The sequence below is a fragment of the Panthera leo genome, chromosome A1, assembly GCF_018350215.1.
Source record: "Panthera leo isolate Ple1 chromosome A1, P.leo_Ple1_pat1.1, whole genome shotgun sequence".
NCBI classification, from domain to species: Eukaryota; Metazoa; Chordata; class Mammalia; order Carnivora; family Felidae; genus Panthera; species Panthera leo.
Window position 1 is genome coordinate 145,364,474 of NC_056679.1, and position 21,791 is coordinate 145,386,264.

Below are 21,791 nucleotides of genomic sequence, written 5' to 3' on the forward strand. Positions count from 1 at the left end.
CTTTGTGTTTAGATGATGCAGAACTAGAATTAAAAAAAATGATTAATTCTACAAAATGTATAACTTGAATGAAATAATAAAAGGTGATTATATTGGATACCTAATAGCTTACTTTACAGGGAAGAATGATATTCAAAATGTTTAACAACCTGTGGCAGTGGTATCAACCAATCATAATAAGTTGGATCCAGCCAATTAGAACTGGTGCTGATCAGGACCAAACAGCAGCATTCTTTTGTGAGTGCTGGTAAAGTGTCAGCCCAGGCAACCAGGAGGCATTGTAAAGGTGCTGCCAGATTTCTCAGAAAATATAGTTCCTGTATTAGTTTCCTAGGGCTACCATAAGAAAGTACTATGAACAGAATGGTTTAAAACAAGTACATTCTCTTATAGTTCTGGAGGTTGGGAGTTGAAAAGCAATATGTCGGCAGGGCAGCACTCCCTCTAAAAGTTCTAGAGAAAAATCTTTCCTTGCCTCTTCTTGCTTCTGATGATTGGTGGCAACTGTTGGCATTCTTTGATTTGTAGATGTACCACTTCAGTTTGTGCCTCTGTTTTTCTGTGGCCTTCTCCACTGTGTATCTGTGTCTCTGTAACCAAATTTCCCTCTTCTTGTAAGGATGCCATTTGCATTGGATTCAGGGTCTACCCTATTCCAGTATGACCTCCTCTTAACTTTATTACATTTGCATAGACCCTGTTTCCCAAATAAAGTCACATTTACAGGTTCCAGGTGGACATGAATTTAGAAGGGACATTATTCAAACTAGCTCAGGTACCTAAAATCCAATGCTCTTACATTGTTGGCATGACACAAAATTAAAAAAAAAAGAAGCAATGTTAAAATGTACTATAAAATTTTTCTTTTCTAATTTTATAGATAAAAACTGGATTTTTGAATCTTATTAATAGTATTTAAGTGAATTATGAATTGTTTTAGTTGGAATGCTATTCTGTATTTTAACTGCTGCGTCAGAGTCAGTAATCTCATCTTCATTAATTATAACTATTTCTGTTAAAATGTGAATGTTAGTATGATAGTTTGGTGGAGAATTAATAATATTCATTGATACGTAGGTATGTTTGTACATGAGGTATTACATTTTTATACAGGACCTTTTTTTTTTTTAATTTTTTTAAATGTTTATTTATTTTTGAGACAGAGAGAGACAGAGCATTAGCAGGGGAGGGGCAGAGAGAGAGGGAGACACAGAATCCGAAGCAGGCTCCAGGCTCTGAGCTGTCAGCACAGAGCCCGAGGCGGGGCTTGAACTCACAGACCACGAGATCATGACCTGAGCCGAAGTCGGATGCTCAACCGACTGAGCCACCCAGGCGCCCCATATACAGGACCTTATTGAATTCAACCAAATTTTGCTTAAAAAAATGGAACTGACCACAATTAGATAAACATTATCCATTACTGTATTTAAGAGCAAATATAAGAAAGAGGCTAGCAGTACAAATTGGTAAAGGGCTTGGAAATCCCATGTTCCCCATGGAACATTTGAAAATGGTGGTATTGTCATCAAGGTTTTAAAGAATGAATGGCTTTGTAGAAAAGAGTTTAGACTCTGGAGAGCAGAATTGAAACCATTGAGTTAAGGTTAAAGATAAACATTTCAATGCAGTATAATACTTTCTCAATGAACAATGTACTATGTATGAAAATGGAGGCGGTAGTCATGTAAGGGAGTAAAGCGTGGGTTCCTGGAAGTGCTCAGGCAAGTGCTGCATAATTATTTCCCTGTGACGTTTAATGGAGATCTTGCCTTAAACAAGAAGTCAAAATGGAAGGTCCCTTTTAACTTCAAGATCTGTTGCAAGTTCTCCTTAAATTTCTCTTTTTATATAGGCCATGAAATCAATATTAATATGTGATGAAATATTTCTTTAAGTTTAAATGCTTTTTAACAGCTGCCAACGAGAAGTTTTGCTCTATGACTTATGTGCTATGGACTGCTTAGGAAGGAGCAGGGAGATCTAAGAGAAGGGGGAAACATCATTAATAAGTGAGAATGGTAGAGGATTAAAACTTCTATTCAATGAGTAGCTACTATGTCCAGGGTTTATTGGATGAATTTCTTTATCCATATTATCTCATTTCTTTGAATGTATTTAGTTTTTTATTGCTCAGTTTGAAACTTATGGAAAACTATAGTACTTAAAATGATGAATTCTTAAAATAATTGGCATTTTCTTATGTATTCTTTGGTGATGCAACACAGGACTGTTCTGAAGGCTACATGTGCAAAACACACTTTCAAATTAAACCCGAGACTCTGATGTCACATTCGGGAACATCTGCCTGTGTACAGACATGTCTTCCCATTGAGGTAAGTGGTTTAATATGTCTTATTCTCCTTTTCAGTCTTTTTGAAGTATAAAGGAAACAATTTAAATCTTAAACATATATTTGAAAACATTAACTGGCATTGGATCCTGGGCCTGCTGTAAGGCAAAAATTGAATATCATTGGTCAGGAAGTATTTTCTTCTATAATATCGAAAGCAGGAATTGTGGTAGTGTAAAGATCTACTGAGTCCTTACAGACTCTGAGCCTTCACCCTTTTGGTTTCTCTTGGATCTGAAGACCACAGATGACTTCCATTGCCTATTGATTTTTCTCCAGTGAAATCCTCCCAGGACAACACAGACATGTCCCTTAGCTGATTAATACATAGCTGGAGACTTCTTTGCCTAGTCTGCCTTTAACTCTTTTCCCTTTAAAACTCTATGCCTTTTAAACTATGCTGGATCTGGGTCTCATTCCTTAGGGGACTTTAACCTTGACTTAAAAATCTTCCTAAATTAAATTTTAATAAGGTGCTGATGGCTTAGTGGTTTTCTGGGATACTTTCAATTTTATTTTTATCAAAATGCAAATAGCCTTCTTATATTGTTATTGTTAATAAAGAAATTTTTATATATCTATGGCAAAAGTAAACAAGAAATATGTAAAGAGTACAAAAACTGCCATATGTCCTTTAACTGGATGTAGCCACTATTATAATAAATATCTTTCCACAAATTTTCTGTTGTACAGACATGTACATACTTTTTTTTTTAATGCACAAGTAATATATCATAGACTTCTTTACATGTCAGTAATTGTAGAATTCCATAGTTCTTTAAATGGCTTCATTGCATTTCATCCTTTGGATACACCATAATTTTGTAGAGCCCATTCTGAAGTAAAGTACTTGAATTCTAAAATAGAATTGATGGGGATCTAATTGCCTCAACACAAAGGAAGAAAATACTAATGCTTGGAATTCTGAGCATTCTGGTAAAATGCGAGATTACGAATTTCTTGTGAAGGAAGAAAGAACCGTTTCCTAGGACCTGTTAAGTCAGACCCATTTGGCAATCTGGCATTAGACTCCCACCTCTCTTTCCCCACTGCCTGTGTATGACACTGGCCTAGAAGTAACTCTTGCCAATATAATTCAGTTTGCAAGTTATTCTTGAGGGTATTGTGCTTGGTAATAAGCTAAGTGCCCCTGGGTAGGCGCTCAAATCCTGATTACTGCTTCGTAGTTCAAATAACCAACATCACATTAGGAAGCTTTTCAATTCATTATATATTAACTTAAAAAATGCACACAGAAATGGTGATTTAAAAGATGAATTACCAGTTTATGCCTAACAAGTTGGCAGAGATTTGAAAAGAACTAAAAAGCAGTGTTGACAGTGTGAGGGAACTGACACTTTCTGGTTGATGTTTTAACTTCACAGAGTTTAAAGACGGGCACATACTACGAAAAATCTATTCCAATTCTAGGAATTAACCTCATAAAATAGAAATCTTTTCAACATTTTCTAACAAATTTCAAACATGAAAAGGTTGCAAGAATTTAGCAGTCAACATCCATATACTCCTCACCTAGAGTCTTTCATTGACATTTGCTGTGCTTGCTTTATTACATGTCTGTCCCTCTATTCATCTATCAGTACATTTTATTTTTTAATTTAATACTTTTACCTCAAAGTAAATTGAAGACAAATATTCATAGAATTATTGGAAATGTACACAGAGATTTAACTGCAAGTACATTCATTTCACCATTATTTATACTAGCAAAAAATGGAAACTGCGGAAATACAGAACAATAATGGATTGGTTAATTATGGCACATCTCTGTGATGGCAGTTGTGATTCAGTAGGCCTGGAATGGGCCTGAGAGTTTGCAGTTCTAAAAAGTTCCTGAATGCTGCTACTGCTGCTGGGCCAGCAATCACATTTTGAGAACCACTGCACTGCTCTATAATAGAATGCCTAGCATATTTGAGATGCTGCGCAGCTGAGATGGTTAGTTGAACTGATGTATGACAGCATCGTTATTGCAGTAATCTTGGTGAGATGAGAGATATCTTAGGTGGGTTCACCAGAAGCAGAGCTTGAGATGGAGGTGCTTATTCACTAATTTGTTAGGGATAACTTTTAGAAGGGAGTGAGTGACAGAAGCAGGATAGGACAAGGGATAAAAGCTAAGGAAGAATGTGCTCTCAGGTAGAAACTAGCTTGGGTCTGACCCCATGGGAAGCTCTGGAGCACAAACTACGCCTAGATTTACTTCTGCTTTGTGTCATTGGGATGGGTCTTTTTGTACTCTGTGACAATTATTGGCTTGTCGGTCATTCATTGGATGAAATAGAGGTGGACATAGCTTCCCAAGCAGGGTGTCTCCGGTGTTACTAGGTATTCTGCTTTGTGTTAATCAGCCAACAATCAAAACAGCTAAGTGGGGATGGGTACACTGGCCTTAAGGGGAGGTGGGTGGGACCTCAGCAGTGTCCACTGCCAAAGAGTAACCTGAAACCAACAAAATGGGATATACAGCGAAATATTTATATAAGTTCTGTATTTAGATGAAAGCAGGGAGATGATATTATTTTGGAAAATGTGTTTATTTTTCATAGAAATATGCCATTATGTTAACATGTATTTGAAATGAACTAATACATATAATATTTTTTGATAATGTTAGTGTTAGTTGCTAATACAGTGAATGCCAATAGATACAACTTACTTTAAAGCTCATTGGGATCTCCAATTAATTTTAAACATGAAAAGGGATCCTGAGACCAAAAAGCTTGAGAACCACTCATCTAGATCAAGGAACTATTACATTATTACATGTGAAGAACACTGATAACTAAAATGTATAATAAATGAATACACAAGTAAGAGTTAAAACAAATGAATCATAAATAGAATTCATCCATGCAGAGAAGCATCTCAGGGGCCACAGGTGAGCTTGCAAAGATTACTATGAGGAGTATCTGGGGCTTTGGAGACATTAAACTGCAAATGAAGGACTAGGCAAGTTAGTTGTCTTCAGATACCTAGAAGCCTCTTCTGTGGAAAAAAGAGTAAATTTACTCTGCTTCTGAGGATAGAACTAGTTTGTGTTTGTAAAATATTCTAGATAATTCTCTCTAATGTTTAGTGTTGCCTACAGTGAAATCAGTCAACTTGCAGAGTTGTATACTCCCTCTCCTTTTGTGGAGATATTCAGCAACAGAGTGGATAACCCTCTGTCTGGAATAGTGAGTGGTCATTGACTGAAATGTTGAGATGCTTAAAGCACCAGGCAGATGATGAATGAGTGAAGTGGGTGTATCAAAAGTGGCAGGACTGTGGAGAAGTGGACATGGCATGACTCATCCAATAGGGGCAGCAGACATACAGCTCCAGGTGGATTTTCAAGACAAGGCAAAGATCTGGATTTTTGTGTGTTGGCTTAATTAAAACAAAAGAAAACAAAACAAAACAAAATTGTGCAGGTCACACAGACTATACCTATGGGCTGCACATGGTCCTCAGGCCACCAGCATGTAACCTAGCCTCTATTATAGAAATAAGTCCTTTACTGTATAGAAGACTAAGCTAGGGGACTGCTAAGTTCTCTTTAGATTTTAAAGCCCAAAAGTTCCAAATCTGTACATTTCTGATTTAAAAGTTTTTAAAGGAATGACTTTGCTAATAGTTGCTTCAGTTTTGTTTTGTTTTGTTTTGTTTTTATTTTGGCCATGTATGATGTGGGAAATCTACTCACTTCCTTGTCCTAACCAGAACCAGCATTCTTGATTGTAGAAAGATAGCTGGATTCATGATTTTTATGACTACAAAATTATCTCCAATGGTATGTATATAATCATAGGATTTTAAAAATCAAAGTGAAATATAATGGAATGTATAAGTGAAGTAATTTGAGAAAATCACAATCTATATCCTTTTTGAAATTTTTAAAATGTAATTCAAAATGGTAGTTAAGAGAATGAGAGGGTATACACAATTCTCTGAAATATAATGGCGTGCTGTTTAGTGTTGGCTTTGAGGAATAGGAATTCTTATAGGTTAGTCATATTAGATAAGACAGTTATTGTTGTGGGTGCCTGGGTGGCTCATTTGGTTGAGCGTCCAACTCTTGATTTCAGCTCAGGTCATGATCTCAGGGTTGTGGGATCGAGCCCTGCTTTGGCTCCACTCTGAGTGTGGAGACTGCTTAAGATTTCTCTCCTTCCTCTGCACATCCCTTGTGCTCTCTCTCTCTTTTTTTTAAAAAAAGGACATTTGTTGTTGAGAGTAGTTAATATGATTTGCTTGTGACATTTCTGAGTTTGTGAAATAACAACAAAGACTTTGGAAATTTTTAAGCAAAGTATTTTCCTTAGCAGTCACCAAAAGAAATCTATTGCCTCAACTTAAAATCGTTGATATAAATGAATTTTTCCTCTTGAAATGGTGTCAGAGATAGGTGTGGAGCATATTTTATTTATTCATTTACTATCTTCATTACTTTAGAGCCTCAGGTTGTACCTTCAGATTACATTTTTTAAAACTATGAAAATGATAGAGTCATAAAGATAGCAATAGCATGCTACTGGAGAAAGGATTTTTGTCCTAGGGCCTTGTAGTTCACTAACTGGGACTTTCCTTAGTCCAGGGCAGGTAGAATATTATAGAAAGCCCTCAACAAAAACAACCTATCATAAATTCCCTGAAGCATAAAGCCGAGAATCAGTAACTGGAGATGATCTCAATTGCCAAAAGAACATATTCAAGAGAATGATGATCTTCTGAGGTAACCAGGTCTTCAAATATACTCATTTGCCCTAAGGGTTTTATTAAGTGGCTTCTAGGATGAGTTCCATTTTGTATGTCCAAAATAGACTCCTATGTCATAATGTTGTGTGTATGTGTGTTTAATAATGGAACAAGTGACAAGCAACGGCTCTCAGTGTTAACAATTTCTTTGTAAAGCAACTGCTATTTTTAGACTGAAGTATAGACCTGTTGGTAAATGTAACTAATGAGTAATAAGCATGATTACCCCTAGTATTTGAAGATGTAATTATTAAAGCAATGTTAGAATACCAGAAAGCCTTTTATATTTAATGTGCATTGATACAAATGGACACATGTGTAGTAGTCAGTCAGTTTTTATTTATTGATATGATGAATTTAACACTGATAGATAAATGGGTTGTTAAAGAAAATAACTATTAATACAGCAGATCCAATTGCACTCTTGTGTTTTTCTTGAGGTATTTTGTTAAAATTAAAAGACAAAGCAAATTTTTATTTTATTTAGAGTGCAAATATGCCATAGAGTGATGTGGTATTTGAAAGTGGGGAGTATAGGATATGCTCAAAACCAACCAGGTCCGATTAGGATTTGCAGCTGTAATTAAACTGTGAATTATTACACTAAATATAGTATTTATTATAAAATTATATTTCTGTACTCTATGACAGAAGTGTTTGTTAAGTTATTCTTAATACTCGCCAGAAAGTGCATATAAAGATGTGGCACTAGAACTGCCTGATCTAATGAAATCTTAGGGGTGTTAAAGCAACTTAGCGTTCTCTTGTGAAGCCAGGGAGTCGTACAGGGAAATGTTTCACTTTCCTGAATCTTCCTTCTTCTCTAGGCCCTACGTACCTGAATGAATATTACTTTGCAAAATTCAGAGTGTGTTAGGTTAATTGAGAACCTATAGCCTTAATGTCTTTTTAAAAAAATGATTTATTTTTGAGAGAGAGAGAGAAAGAGAGGGAGACTGAGGGAGGGGGAGAGAGACAGGGAGACAGAGGATCTGAAGCAGGCTCTGCACTGACAGCAGTGAGCCCCATGTGGGGCTTGAACCCATGAACCATGAGATGATGACCTGTGCTGAAGTTAGATGGTCATCCAACTGATCCACCCAGCCGCTCCCCTAAATGGCTTCCTAAGGTTAGTTCTATGCTGGAAATTCTCTGTACTCTTTTTTCCTTGGCAAAGAGAGAATCTATTTTTTGAGAGAAATCAAGATGAGTCAATTCAGGTAGATAACTAATTTTTTTTCTATTTATCAAGTCAGTAGAAAAGCTTTTGTAAAGATACCTGGCATGGCCATTGTATTTTATCTCAGCAGCAAGTTATATTGGAAAGTTTCCTTTATGTATAGCTCTGATATTGAGGCTTTTTAAAAATCAAAAGTAAGGTTATTTCTAGCCATAGATGTGTAGTTGAGAGAATACTGGACTGGTACATATTTTTTTAATTTTTTAATGTTTGTTTTTAAGAGAGAGAGATAGAGTGCAAGCAGGGGTGGGGGTTGTGGGTTGGGCAGAGAGAGAGAGAGAGAGAGAGAGAGAGAGAGAGAGAATCCGAAGCAGGCCCCAAGCTCTCAGCTGACAGCAGCAAGCCCCACGTGGGGCTCAGTCTCACAAACCATGAGATCATGACCTAAGCCAAAGTCAGACACTTAACTGACTGAGCCACCCAGGCACCCCTGAACTGGTATTTCTGTATCAAAATCTGACAAGCTTTCAATGTGGAATGTTTATGTCCAGTTATAAAGGTCTAACAGGAACCAATTGTTTCTGAGAAGGACACTTAATGTATTACTTTAGTTGTTCTAATTGTATGTTCCTACTGTCTCTTATAATGAGTTTGAGATGCTTTCCACGAAATACTTTAAGAAATATACTTAATGGATTGATTGAGGGTTTCAAACTTTATTTGGGTACTTTCTCATGGAGAATTTCTGAGCAGGATATCTTGATTTTACAATCAAATCTAAAATAAATGAAAGTGAAACCATTATTTTGCACTTCTTTCTCCCCCTTTGATTTTTAAAAATTTTTACTTAATTTCATTTTTTAAACAAGAGAAAGAGTGCACATGAGTGCAAGCAGGGGAGGGGGAGAGGGAGAGGGAGAGAGAATCTTCAGCAGGCTCCATGCCTAGCCTGGAGCCTCTTTAGGGGCTTGATCCCATGACCTTGAGATCATGACCTGAGCTGAAATCAAGAGTCAGCCACTCAGGACACCTGGACTTTGGCTCAGGTCATGATCTCACAATTTGTGAGTTTGAGCCCTGCTGCATCAGTCTCTGCTGATGGCTCGGAGCCTGGAGCCTGCTTTGAATTCTGTGTCTCCCTCTGTCTCTGCCCCTTCCACATTCAGACTCTGTCTCTCTCTCTCTTTCTCAAAAATAAATAAACATTAAAAATTAAAAAAAAAAATGTTGGATGCTCAATTGACTGAGCCACTCAGGGACCCCAGAATTTTTTTTTTTTTAAGCCAGTGGAAACTCAGTGTATGGTTGGGGATAGGATACATTGCTTGGAATATATTACAATGAGATTTGATCTTACAAAAGATTAAATAGAATCTAAAATATTTGAGTTTTCAGAATTATTAATTATATTTAAAATCCTTTTTTTCCCTTAGTTAAATTGAAAAAGTTAATTAAAAGATTATTTTCTGGAGGAAAAGAAATATCCATTAGCATAATTTTCTATGCAGGGCTCAAAAACAATGTTGTCCTATACTCTAAAGAAATTGAATGTTACAATGGAAATGTGTGATCTCATGGTGAACTGTAATCTTCTAGATGTTTAGAGGGTTGTTTTCTTGGTAGCTTGAGAGAAATTAGTTACTTGTTGGGATTTTTTTTTAACTGTCAGATAAAGATTAACTGTTGTACAGAATATTATTTTACTGTGGAACCATCGCTCAGAACTAGGGACAGTTATGCATATAGATGGCTACTTACATAGTAGGACTCTATAGCTCCCCATATTTCTCCCACTAGTACCTGAAGTGCCCACTATTAAAGAGCTTTATTAAAAACACAGATAGATTTTTTTTTTTTTGCAGGGAGAGAGCAAAACATTTTCAAATTGGGTTAGTGGTTCCAAACCCTACTGCTGAAGTCTGAGCACTGATCTGGTTAGATTACTCTGATCACCACTGTGTCCTTACAATCTAGCCCAGTGTCTGGCATATAAATGCTGGAAACTAATATAGCCTGTATTTTAATTTTTGTAGATTGAACTATCTAGAATTTCCCATCTAATATACTGCTAACTTAACTAAAAGTCCGCACTGTTAGAATAAATATTTTATCATTATTAACTTACAAAGTTTTGGGGAATATTTATTAAAGTTTATTTCTGGATTTATGTGCCTAAGGTAGTAGACTGTGGAAAAAATGAAGTATTGGACTTTGTTACAGTTTTTCAAAGTGAAAAGCTAAGAGGAAAAACTAAGAATAAGGCATCAAAGTGTTTTTAACAATATTGCTTCTGATTGCATAAATGGGACATGGGAACTTCAATAATGTTTTTCCATATGGTGCTTGCAAATTTGCTATTTTAGAGGTATTCTTTGCTCTTAGCACATTGTTAGTCTTTTGTATTTGTGATAAGCATTGAGAAGTTATATCTAGTTCTAGCTGACCTCAAAGGAGTCTTAGTTGCAGAGTACAGGTTTGTCTCAGCTGTAGTTTAGAATGGATTGGAAAGAGTAGGAAGGCTATCAAGCTGGCAGTAGTACATAAAGAATGTCTAGATGGATGCCTAAAAGAATGCCTTCTTTGGCTGGTGGGTCAGAGGGTACAGCAGCCTGGGTAATTAAATGTGGTCTCTCTTCTCTTGTTGCTCATCCCCAGCATATTTTGAAGGAAGAGAAGTTGTAATCTGAAAGTTGTAAGACTCTTGGATGAGAGAGTTAAAATGACCATTGACTAATCTTGAAGTTCTATTATTAATGCTTTCTTTCCAGTAACTATTTTTGAAATAAGTAGTTCACCCTCAGCATCACTTTGGGTTTGTTAGATGTGAAACAAAAGAGAAAAAATATAATGATGATCTCAAACTATGTAATTCTCCTGTTTATAGACTTATTTTTAACTATATTTTTACTTTTCTCCCTCTGAATGTGCTCTGTACAGTGTTTTTGTCTCAAGACCCTCCATGATATCAGTCCCTTTTTTATTTCTCTTGCTTTCTTACTTAGTCTTGACCTTGCCGTCTCAGTAATGCCCACAACACCTAAGTTCCATGGTCCCACATTTTTATGCCACACTTATGTTTCCACTTCTCTGTTCTATAATCCTGTCTCACCTCTTTCCTTCACTACCTGATTTCTTGAATAAGCAATCTGTAATACCTTCACTCTTGTCACTCATTTCAACTTCAAGTCTTTTTCTATTGACTTCTATCAAAATCAAGCTATGGAGATTGATTTCTTCTAAGTTACTAGTTACCTTGTAATCATCACATCTAGTGTTCTTTTCCTCCTTGACCACACTGCAACGTTTGACGCTATCGACTAAGACCTTTCTTCATAAATTCTCTCTCCTTTTTGACTTTGTGACACTGGTGACAAAGTATTCTTTTTATTCTCTCTTTCTAACAGTTTATTATCACTATTATTCTGTGGCTAATATCTTCCCGAAGTCAGAATCCTTGGGGAGTGCTGAAGGTCAACTCATACAAACAAAGATGAATCCAGAGGGCAGGGTGGAGGTGAAAATGAGAAGCCAAGTCAAGAGTCATGACTACAGAACTAATCAGAGGATCTTGGGCAACTACCTCGAATAAAGCTGAAGTGCCCATAGCTTTTCAGTTTGACAGCTGGCATTTTGACAAATCAGACTGACTTAAAAACACATGGGTGGAATCTGGCAACAAGAAACTTGAGGGCTGGGATTCCATCTGTTCCTCTGTCCCTTTGGCTGCCTTATGAACCCATTGACCAATCTTTGTTTCTACACTGACTTTCAATATTTAGGGAAGAGGCTGTAGCACATGCTGGACATTCTTGAAGTGTGATTCTAACTTCCAAAATGTTTTTCCAAATCATACTTATTTGGTGACACAAGGTGTTGGAATTGACCTGGCAGGAAGTCTAGTATCTTGGGGATTTTTTTGTTTTTGTTTTTGATTGTTTTGTCTTTCTTTCTTTCTTTCTTTCTTTCTTTCTTTCTTTCTTTCTTAACCACTTATTACATCTCAGGCTCTGGGGAATGGCTGTCGGAGATCTACATGGTGGTGAGTGTAGAAGGGAATGTTGGTAAGCAAGAGTGGCTCTGCATTAAAAGTAATTTGGGGCTGCACATGTGAGTGTTGAGACTTTAGACTGATTTGAGAAGTAGTTAGAGTTTTTAATATGGTTTGACTAAATCTCCCCTTCTGAGGAGCAATAGGCTGTCTGTGTTAGGGCCTTGACCAGATTGTTGGTACGTTGTTAGGTTCCTGAATCTGGGATCTCCATGCAAGTTAATGAGGAGGACTGAGAAACAGAGAGACAGACCAAGTCAGAATCTATTAATGAAAGCTGAGATTCAAACACCAAGAAGAGTAGTACAAACATTTCCCCCCAAATTAGAGGGAATGATGGTGTCACAGGTTTGAAGTTAGGCAGAGATGAAACTGCAGTAAGGTTAGGTGGGGAATAAGGAGGACATGAGTGATTGCCCCAGCCATTCTGGAGTGTGCTGGATCTTCTTTGCATTTCACGAATGAATAGTATTGGAGTGTGTCAGACAAGTTTAAAGAGTTAGAAGGAGTCAACAGGCAGTGTGAATATGTGGGTAGGAGAATCAGATGAGTTCTATAATTTGAATGTGCTTTCTCCTAGCTCTGGTCCTTGTCTGTGTTCCCTGTTTTAGTCTATTGTTTGTTTGAGCATATCTGGTGAGTCTTTCTGGATGTTCTACAGCTGTTGCCGATACTGGTTGGTAGCTGAGGGTTATTTATATCTTTGCTTAGAGGTGATAGGAAGCAACTTAGTGGAAGCTGTAGTCTCTAGTGTTATCCCCCTACTCAACTGCTCAAATCCTTGAGCATAGGATTCATAGCTTAAACTTACCTTGTAGCATTTTCTCAGAGAATCATTTTGAATGAGGCGTCTACCAGAAAAAATATTATAAATAACTACCAATAGAAAGTTTTATTCTATAGAAAGGCTTTTCTTGTGAAAATATCCAATGTGGCATTATTGCTCTATGATAGGTATTTTGTGAAATAAAAAGGTAAAAAAAAGTGAGAATATACTTGTCTGAAATCTGTTGTTTATAGAAGCTCCAAAGTATATTAACATGAAATTTCGATTTTTCCAAAAAGACCAAAAATATCATATTCGATAGAAGATCTTTTTTGAAAAAAGTTTATACAGCTTCCATACTTGTACGTATGATTGGTAGTTTAGTGCTCTTTTTAAAAATAATAAACAAATGAATGTTTCAGGAAACCTGTGCTAGACTGAATCAGGTGGAACTGATTTAATGTTATGGATAATTGCATAATTAGTGCTATAAAAAATAAACCATACTATCTACTTGATGGACTGGAGCTGCTGTGAAGGAGGTGTGTAATTATACAATCAGCATCCTCCTCCTATGCTGATTCTAGGTAATCCTTTTTCTGCCTTGTCTGAGAAGGGGCTTCCTGTCTTGTGTTTCCTGATGTTATTTAAGTGAACAGAACTGAGCATTGAATAGTTTCCAGTCCCTTGGTAAGTCTTTCCCTGTCCTGTGTCTATGTGAGTGCATCCTTTGAGACCAGTGGCTTTCATACTTTTTGATATAAACCCACAATAAGAAATGCATTTTATAGTAGGACCCAGTATATTGCATATGCACATACCTGAAACCAAGGCTTATGAAACAATTTTTTTAAAAATATAGCCTGTTTTACTAGTTATTCTTCTGTATTTAATTTTTTTAAAAATGCTCGTTGAGGCCCACCACTTGATTTCAGAACCTGCTAATGGCTTATGACTCTTATTTGGAAAATACTGCCTAGACTTTTGGTGATTGCTAATGTTAGTTGAAAGGATTCTGAGAGTAGTGTAATGGGGCCGCCGTGGGCTTTGGGTAGCAGGTGGCATGGCATGGTTGAAAGAGCAAGGGCTTTGGAGTTGGGCAAATTTGGTTTTAAATCCCGACCTTCCCTCATTTTAGCTGTGTACTTTGAACATGTTACTGAACCTTTTTGAGCCTCATATCCCTCATCTGTAAACCTGGGCCCCAAATACTTAAGGGAGTCAGGAGGTGGGGAATTGGGGGCTGAGCATAAGTGGGGTTGATGTGTGCATTAAATGATATGGAAGAAACAACTGGCCAGTGCTGTGAAAATAAAACACAGTGCTTCATAAAGTTTATATTCCTTTCTCCGCTCTTTCTCAACATCAAACATATCAACAGTCGAAGGGTACTGTAACAGTCCCTTCCTCAAGGGGTGGTTTATGAGGATCAAATAGGATAATGGGTGCAAGGATTAACAAATGTTAATTTTTATTAATGCAACTTAAGGCAGTTTTACTGTTTCAGAGTAAATGTGTGCAAGTGGATAGACTTCTACAAGGTTAATTGACAACACTGGGAAACAAAACTGGTGCTGAATTTCTGTGTTGTGTTGTGACTGTTAGCAGCAAGGATTATTTTGAAATACAGTGGTATCGTGTGTTGATACTGGAGAGCTGCTACCAAAGCTGCCAAAGGATGATTTATAACAGAGCCCATTATAAATTGCTGTATACAAGTTGTTCCATATTACATCATATGTGGAATTTAAAGAAACTTTAAAATTAGTCAACAAAAGATTTTACTTCATCAAGACCTGGAAAATGAATATCAGAAGACAACTAATTACCTCTTGTATAATATTTGTGAAATTTTCTTTACCTTAACCGGAATACAGTATATTACTGTAATTGTGAGGGTAAAAAAAAAATTTAACCTTCATCTCACTGCATGAAATCTTGGAGAGGGGAGAATTTTCATTGTACAATTGTACATGGTTCTAAAACCACCTCCTTTTGTTTAAATGTGTTATAGTTTTTACTACTTCTGAAATAGTTCATGACTTCGAAGTGCTGTTTCCTCGCTAGTTCCAATTTTTAACTTTCTCACCTGAAATGAAATTTCTTGGTCTCTATACTGTCTGTACTCCTCTCTTCCATGCATTTTTTTCTCTGAAGTTGTACTGATATTGTGATTATTTAGTGGTAACCTGGGCTTTGTTGGTCATGGAAAGGGATATAAATCAGCCAAGGCAAGTATGAAGCAATGGCAGCTACAAAGCATCTTTATGTCTTATTTTCCATGGTGTCCAGTCTCTACTTGCTCTGAAATGTCTCACTCTCACGTTAGGCATATGTTGGTTGATTGTACTTAATTTCTCTGACATTTCTGTTTTCAGACGCTTCCATCACATTAAGAAATACCCTAATGCTTGTGTTAAGTTCAAATCACCCTTACAGGCATTCAGAAGAAAAGGCCCGGCTCCTTTAAGACAGAAACACCTTTTTCTCAGCCAGAAAGCTCATTTTAAAACTGAAGGGCTTACCCAAAAAGGGCTTTAATGTAAATTGAATATTGATAGAGAAAGGAGGTTAATTAGCCTTAGTAACTTGGTTGCTAAGGAAGCATTTTCCTGATTGGGAGGGAACTCTCCTGGGTGTTCTGCATCTTGTTGTGGACCTAAGAAGCTTTGTTTTATCTCTTGCTTTCTGTTTCTGAGTTGGAAGAGGAAAGAGCAGAAAGCTATCATAGAGATGAAAAGCTGTGGGAAGCAGATGGTTGTTCTCTCTTAGCTACAGAAAGAGAGAGCTAAATACTGACTAGCAACAAGCCAACACCAGCAAGGACTCTTTGTTTAAGGCAGACAGTTGGAAATACCATGAGGGCAAGATATAAAGAACTTGCATGGGAGAACATAGAGAGGTTGGACTAGGGTTTTTTCAGTCCCTGAAAACATTGCAGGTGAGAGAAATTAAAGGACGTTGTGAATGGATATCCAACAACCATGTCAAATAATAGGATTACATGTTTTCAACATGGTTGAGGTTATTAAGAGAAGTTATTTAGCTTGTATTTACTTTACATTTGGAAGGTTTTATTCTCTATTATATATGAAATTTGGTAGATTTAGAATTTGTTAATCTATATTTTAATAAAGAATGTTTAGTTACAGATATTGCTTTATGTTAGATGGTTTATTGTTTAGTGTAATAGAAGTGACTTTGAAGTTAATAAATTAAAATTTTTCCAGTGAAATGCTTTTTTTTCAAAACAAAAATGTCTTTGAATATCGACTAATCCATGTATGCTAAGTTCTCTGGTTATCTTTAAGTAATTTGTGAAAGATTATTTCCACGTACTAAATGGTACTTGACTAACCTCAGGGAGTTAGTGCCTATAGTTTACTTAATTTCATTTTTTTTTCATTCACTGCTTTGTTCAACAAATATTTTTTTGAATATCTGTTGAGCACCAGGCATTGTGTTAAAGGGTACCAAAAGAAATAAAGCACTCCTAGGAGGTAGTGATGCACTTCTTAGGAGAATTTGGAAAGTGAAAATAGTTTTGCTGGCATTTTATGGTCTGTGTTAGATTTTCTAGGTTTTCTTCATTGTTAGCATTGAATATTATTATTTGTTGTACTGATTACTGTATTATTTGTTGTCTTTAGTTTTTATGGCACTTTTAAATTATAAAATTCTTTTCAGCACTGTTATTTGGATTGTTTTTAATAGACATAGACTTAAAAATACAGCTAGAATTTTGTGGCTCCTCTTATGACCCTGGATAGGGTCCTCATTGATAACCTGTCTGGAATTTACCTGGTTTTCCTGGCCATTCAGTTCTTATATGCTGAGTGTGATAGGAGGATCTCAGCGGAGAAGCAAAATTTGGTGATCCTCTTGAAGGCCTCTGATTATAATAATATTCTCAGAGAAGCTAGTTTACCATGGAATTACTTAAGTATAACCAGAGGACTTAGTAAATATATGGGTGGTAATCAGTGATGACTCTAACACTACAAGGCCAGATGGCATTATCAAGTAAAACACATTAATAGAATAATAGACTAAATTGGACACCTTCAATAAGATAGGGATAGAATAATATATTAAATGTATGGAGAGTACTCACTGGTCTCCTTCCTTTTTTTTTTTTTTAGGTTTATTTTTTTGAGACAGAGTACACATTTGCACATGTGTGAGTGGTAGAGGAACAGAGAGAGAGAGAGAGGGAGAGAGAGAATCCCAGGCAGGCTCTACACTGTCAGTGTAGAGTGGGACTCAGGGCTTGAGTGCCACAACTGTGAGGTCAAGAATAAGTTAAGCTGAAATCAAGAATTGGTTGCTTAATGGACTAAGTCACCCAGTCGCTCCTCCTTCCTTTTTAATGTGGAGGTATGAGTACATTCTGATAGTTAAAAAAATTTGCATGCTAGGTCCACACACTTTCAGATTTATCTGCTCCCTAATTCTAATCTTACTTCACAATCTATTGGTTTAGACATTTTATATCCTTTGCAACTTGGATTATCTTTTAAAGATTTGAAGTTTAGTAAATGAACAGTGTCTTCAGGAGAAAGGAGAGCAACAATTATGAAGTTTGATGTTAAAAGGTAAATATTTTGTAGATTTTGAGCACAGTGATGAATAATGAGAGAGCACAATGAGAGAAACGGAGGTTAGTAATGACAATATTTAGTGACCCTTTGGATGTCACATTTATTTTACTCTGCATTATTTTATAATAAGAGCATTGTTTATTTTTTTTGTAGCTGTTAGAGAGACTGCACTGAGCTGAGATTAAAAAAAATTTTTTTTAGAACTCAACTGCTTCTATTAAGATGAAGCCCAGCTAGTAAACTCATTAAGTAAGGACCCTAGGCACTCCTCTGGTGCGGAGACTGAAAGCACAGTATTGCAGACATCTTTGCATCACGGTCATGAATGACCTTGAAGGAAACCAGCACTTCATAAAGCAAAATCCTCTCTGTGGCACTTCGTTCTGATTTGATTGATGCTTTAGAAAAAGCTGTAAGATTTTCTTTTCTTTATAGTGTGGGGGCTATACTCCTTACACTTCATAGATTTTTGCACTTGTCTGGAGTATTTTGTTGGCAGGTTCTTATAGGTTCTGATCTTTCACTGACTACAGTGCAAGTAAGCAGTGAAATCACTCTCCTTTGATCAATTATTATTAGGGAGTGAGGTCTTGGTGCATTGGGATCATAGTTTTTACGAATGGAAGAATACTGACTTTCTAACTTGAGTGTAATACAATAATTTTTCTTCCATCATAATCTTTCCATGCATCTCAGTTGGCTGAAGGGTCTTTAATACTGAGGTTTTATGATTTATATTATTCAAAGGATATATATTTCTGTCTAGCCACTATCCACTGTACTTTCTTAGATTGATAGCTTCCCTCCTTTTAGTTTTTACCTTAATGTCCAGTGTAGGTTTTTAGTATACGTTTTTATATCCAAAGAAGAGAACACTAGAAATCTTAGATGATAAAATGATTATTTTACCTCTTCAGAGTTACTTGATCATCTCCTACATAAGCAGTTATAAGTAAGGATCATGCAAAGGTGTAATCATTCATTTGTCTGCTGTGACCACTGCTGTAGGAACGCCAGGAGAAAATTCTTTAACATTTGGCTGTGGAAAGTGTGTAAAGGCTATATTGGGACCCTTGGGGCTAGGTGTTTAGGAATTAACATATGCATTACGGATAGGTAGAGGTGTAACTCATATCAAATACAATCTGGTGTATTGAAGAGATCATTTGGAACCTTCTCTCTACCAGGGAGCCTGGTTTAGCCCAGGGCTCCAAACCTCAGTGCCTCACTTTCCCACTTTGGGGTCTGAATTTGCTATTCCTGACCTACTTCTCCTAACCTGACACTGAATTTTGCATCTTGATTGGCCCACCATTCTGCTTTTCCTTACACTTGGTCCTGTATGAATTCCATTTATTTTTGACCTTGCCCTTGTAGTTTGATTCAAATTCCTGGTGTTTCTTCCTTTGTTTTGCAGTTTGATATGATGCTGTATGGTTCTATCCGAACTAAGCCAATCAGTCAGGTTTTTTGATGGACTTCCAGTCCTAATCATTAAACTTCTGTCTTATGAAGATAAGAAAGGGTGAAACAGACTTTCCCGCCCCCCAGGCCCCTTGGACGTAGCAATCCATATCTCCAGGAATTCTGTAAAGCGACTGTGTGAGAAATTTTAAAGACGGTAGTAAAAATATGAGAGGTGTAATTTAGGAATACCTAAATACTTATCTCTTAGATCTTCCCAATTTGTTGAACCCAGAAATAGCTCAGTAAATAGGTACTTAGCCAGCCTGTTTTTTTTTTTTTTTAATTTTCCTTCAATTACTTGATTAACATCATGTCTCATGGGCAGCTTCATTTTGAAGACCCTCTTGAGAATCTTTGCACATGTTTAATTTATTCTCAGTCCCTTATATAATATATTTTCCGGCTGATGGACATCTAGATTTTTCTCTTTTAAAAGTACACTGTGAATGCATTGAGATAAATAAGTTCTCAGCCTTTTATACAACTGTTAGTGATTTTTCTTTCTTTTCTTAACTAAACTACTGAAATGGTTAGAAATCTATTTACTTTCATGAACTAGAAAGCAAATCAGTAAGTATGGAAGACTGAGGTTTTAGTAAATAGAGATATATTTGTAATTTTTCCAGATAGTCACAATCAAGGTTTTCTTAGAGACTGATTTTGTAAAGTAGGTATATAAACAGTTATAGCAGAAAATTCAAACTTATTAATGGTACATATAGAAAAGAGAATTGCAATAGGTACTCACTTAATTTCTAAGAAACTATTGCTCTATTAAGTTTATAAAATAACAATGGACATTTGCAAAACTTTGGTAAAAAGTTTAAGAAAGGCTTTTAGAAAAGTTTTTCTAGCTTTGTTCAAAAGCTATGTTAAAAGACTATTGTGTTTATTTCTAATTATTTCATATTAGGCCCTCAAGTGCATTTAAAATGTCAAAATATTTTATTTTTACTTGTGAATTGATTGTTGGTTAATTACAATATGCATTTTGGAGTAATAATGAATTAGAATGGGTACTATTGAATTAGAATAAAAACTTAAGAATTTTAAACAGATGTGACTATGGATGTCACATAAAAAGTCTTTAAAAAAAATTAACAGGGTCAGTGGTGGATTCATTACAAGGCATTTGAAGGAATTTTTCACCAAAGGATCCATTCCCATTACTCATCAATTCAGTTCTCAACTTTTATTGGATAACTACTTTGTACAACTTAGTATAAAGAAAAATCAAGACGTTATTCCTACTTTCAAAAATTATTTAAAAGCTACATATTTTAATAAACATTTGAGTGGATTCTACAAAGAGAAAATATTTTCTGTTACTATGTTACTGTTATTAATAAGCCAATTATAATTCATAATATTAAATAATGGAATAAAACTAAAAGTGGCAATAGAATTAACAAATAAAACCATGAAAAACAACAATAGACAAAATAGTAATAGCTTTAGGGATATAACTGAAATACAAAATATATGTATATTATAATACTGTTTTGCATGTGCCTGAGTGATTATGTTTTAAGTATGTATTTTGATTATATGTTCTGCCTAAAAATACCTACAAAATATAGTGACTTTATTTACTTATTTTATTTATTTATTTAAAGTTTCTTTATTTTGAAAGAGAGTGCACACACATGAGTGTGAGCAGGGGAGGGGCAGAGAGAGAGGGAGTGAGAGAATCCCAAGCAGGCCCCATGCTGTCAATGAGAAGCCCTATGTGGAACTCAGTATCGTGAACTGTGAGATCGTGACCTGAGCCGAAACCAAGAGGGGGACACTTACTTGAACCACCCATGTGCCCTGCAAAATGTAATGATTTTAAGTAACAATCTGAGACTAGTGTCACTTGAAGTCTCAAGTGGACTACACACCTAAGATGCCTTTTTCAATCACATGTATGACAACTTAATTCAAATGGCTGGAATAGTTGAGGCTGACAAGACATCTCTTTCTCTCTACATGGCTAGCTTGGGCTTCCTCTAGCATGGATGTTTTAGAGTAGGTAGACTTTTTAGCTGGTGGCCTTCTCTCCTAGGACACAGAGTCCAAGAAACCCACATGGCACCTCAAGGACTTCTTACAACCTTAACCTTATATATCATGCAACATCACTTTTTTCACATTGTCTTAGTCAGAAATGAGTCTCAGATCTCCCAGTTTCAAAGGCAGGAAACCACTCAGGAGCCTGTATGTACTCAGAAGACATGGCTTATTGTGAGGTGGAGGAGGAGAAAGAGGAAGGAGGAGCTACTACAATGTGTAGTATTCATTCATAAGTGCTTTATAATCATCATATGTTTGATAAAATTTATATCAGCATACTTCCAAAATTAAAATTCATGCTAATTTTATAAAGAACAATATTTTATGGCTGAATTATATATTCATCTGTAGGTTAGTAAGGGTTTTAATTGCATTGAGAAAAATAAATCTTATACCAAAATATTTGCCAAATGTTTTCATTTTAATATATATTGAATATATTCTGGGGGCAGAGTATTACCCAATTCATTAGGGGAAAAATACAGGGAATTATAAGATCCTACTTTACAAGACCCAGAACTCAAACAAATGTTAGCTTTTGAGGCAAGGGCAACACATCA

The 21,791-nt window shown here is 36.0% G+C and overlaps 1 protein-coding gene across 14 annotated transcripts in view; it reads left to right on the forward strand.

Moving 5' to 3' along the window:
- ATG10 (autophagy related 10) overlaps positions 1-21,791 on the forward strand; it is a 264,959-nt gene that overhangs the window by 57,269 nt on the left and 185,899 nt on the right. For all 14 annotated transcript variants that reach the window (XR_006203688.1, XM_042942661.1, XM_042942668.1 and 11 more), the window contains one exon: positions 2,229-2,336. Coding sequence is in view for 13 of the 14 variants with exons in the window: in XM_042942661.1 (XP_042798595.1) it covers positions 2,229-2,336 (108 nt within the window). In the remaining variant the exon portion in view is untranslated. The remainder of the gene's footprint in view (positions 1-2,228; positions 2,337-21,791) is intronic.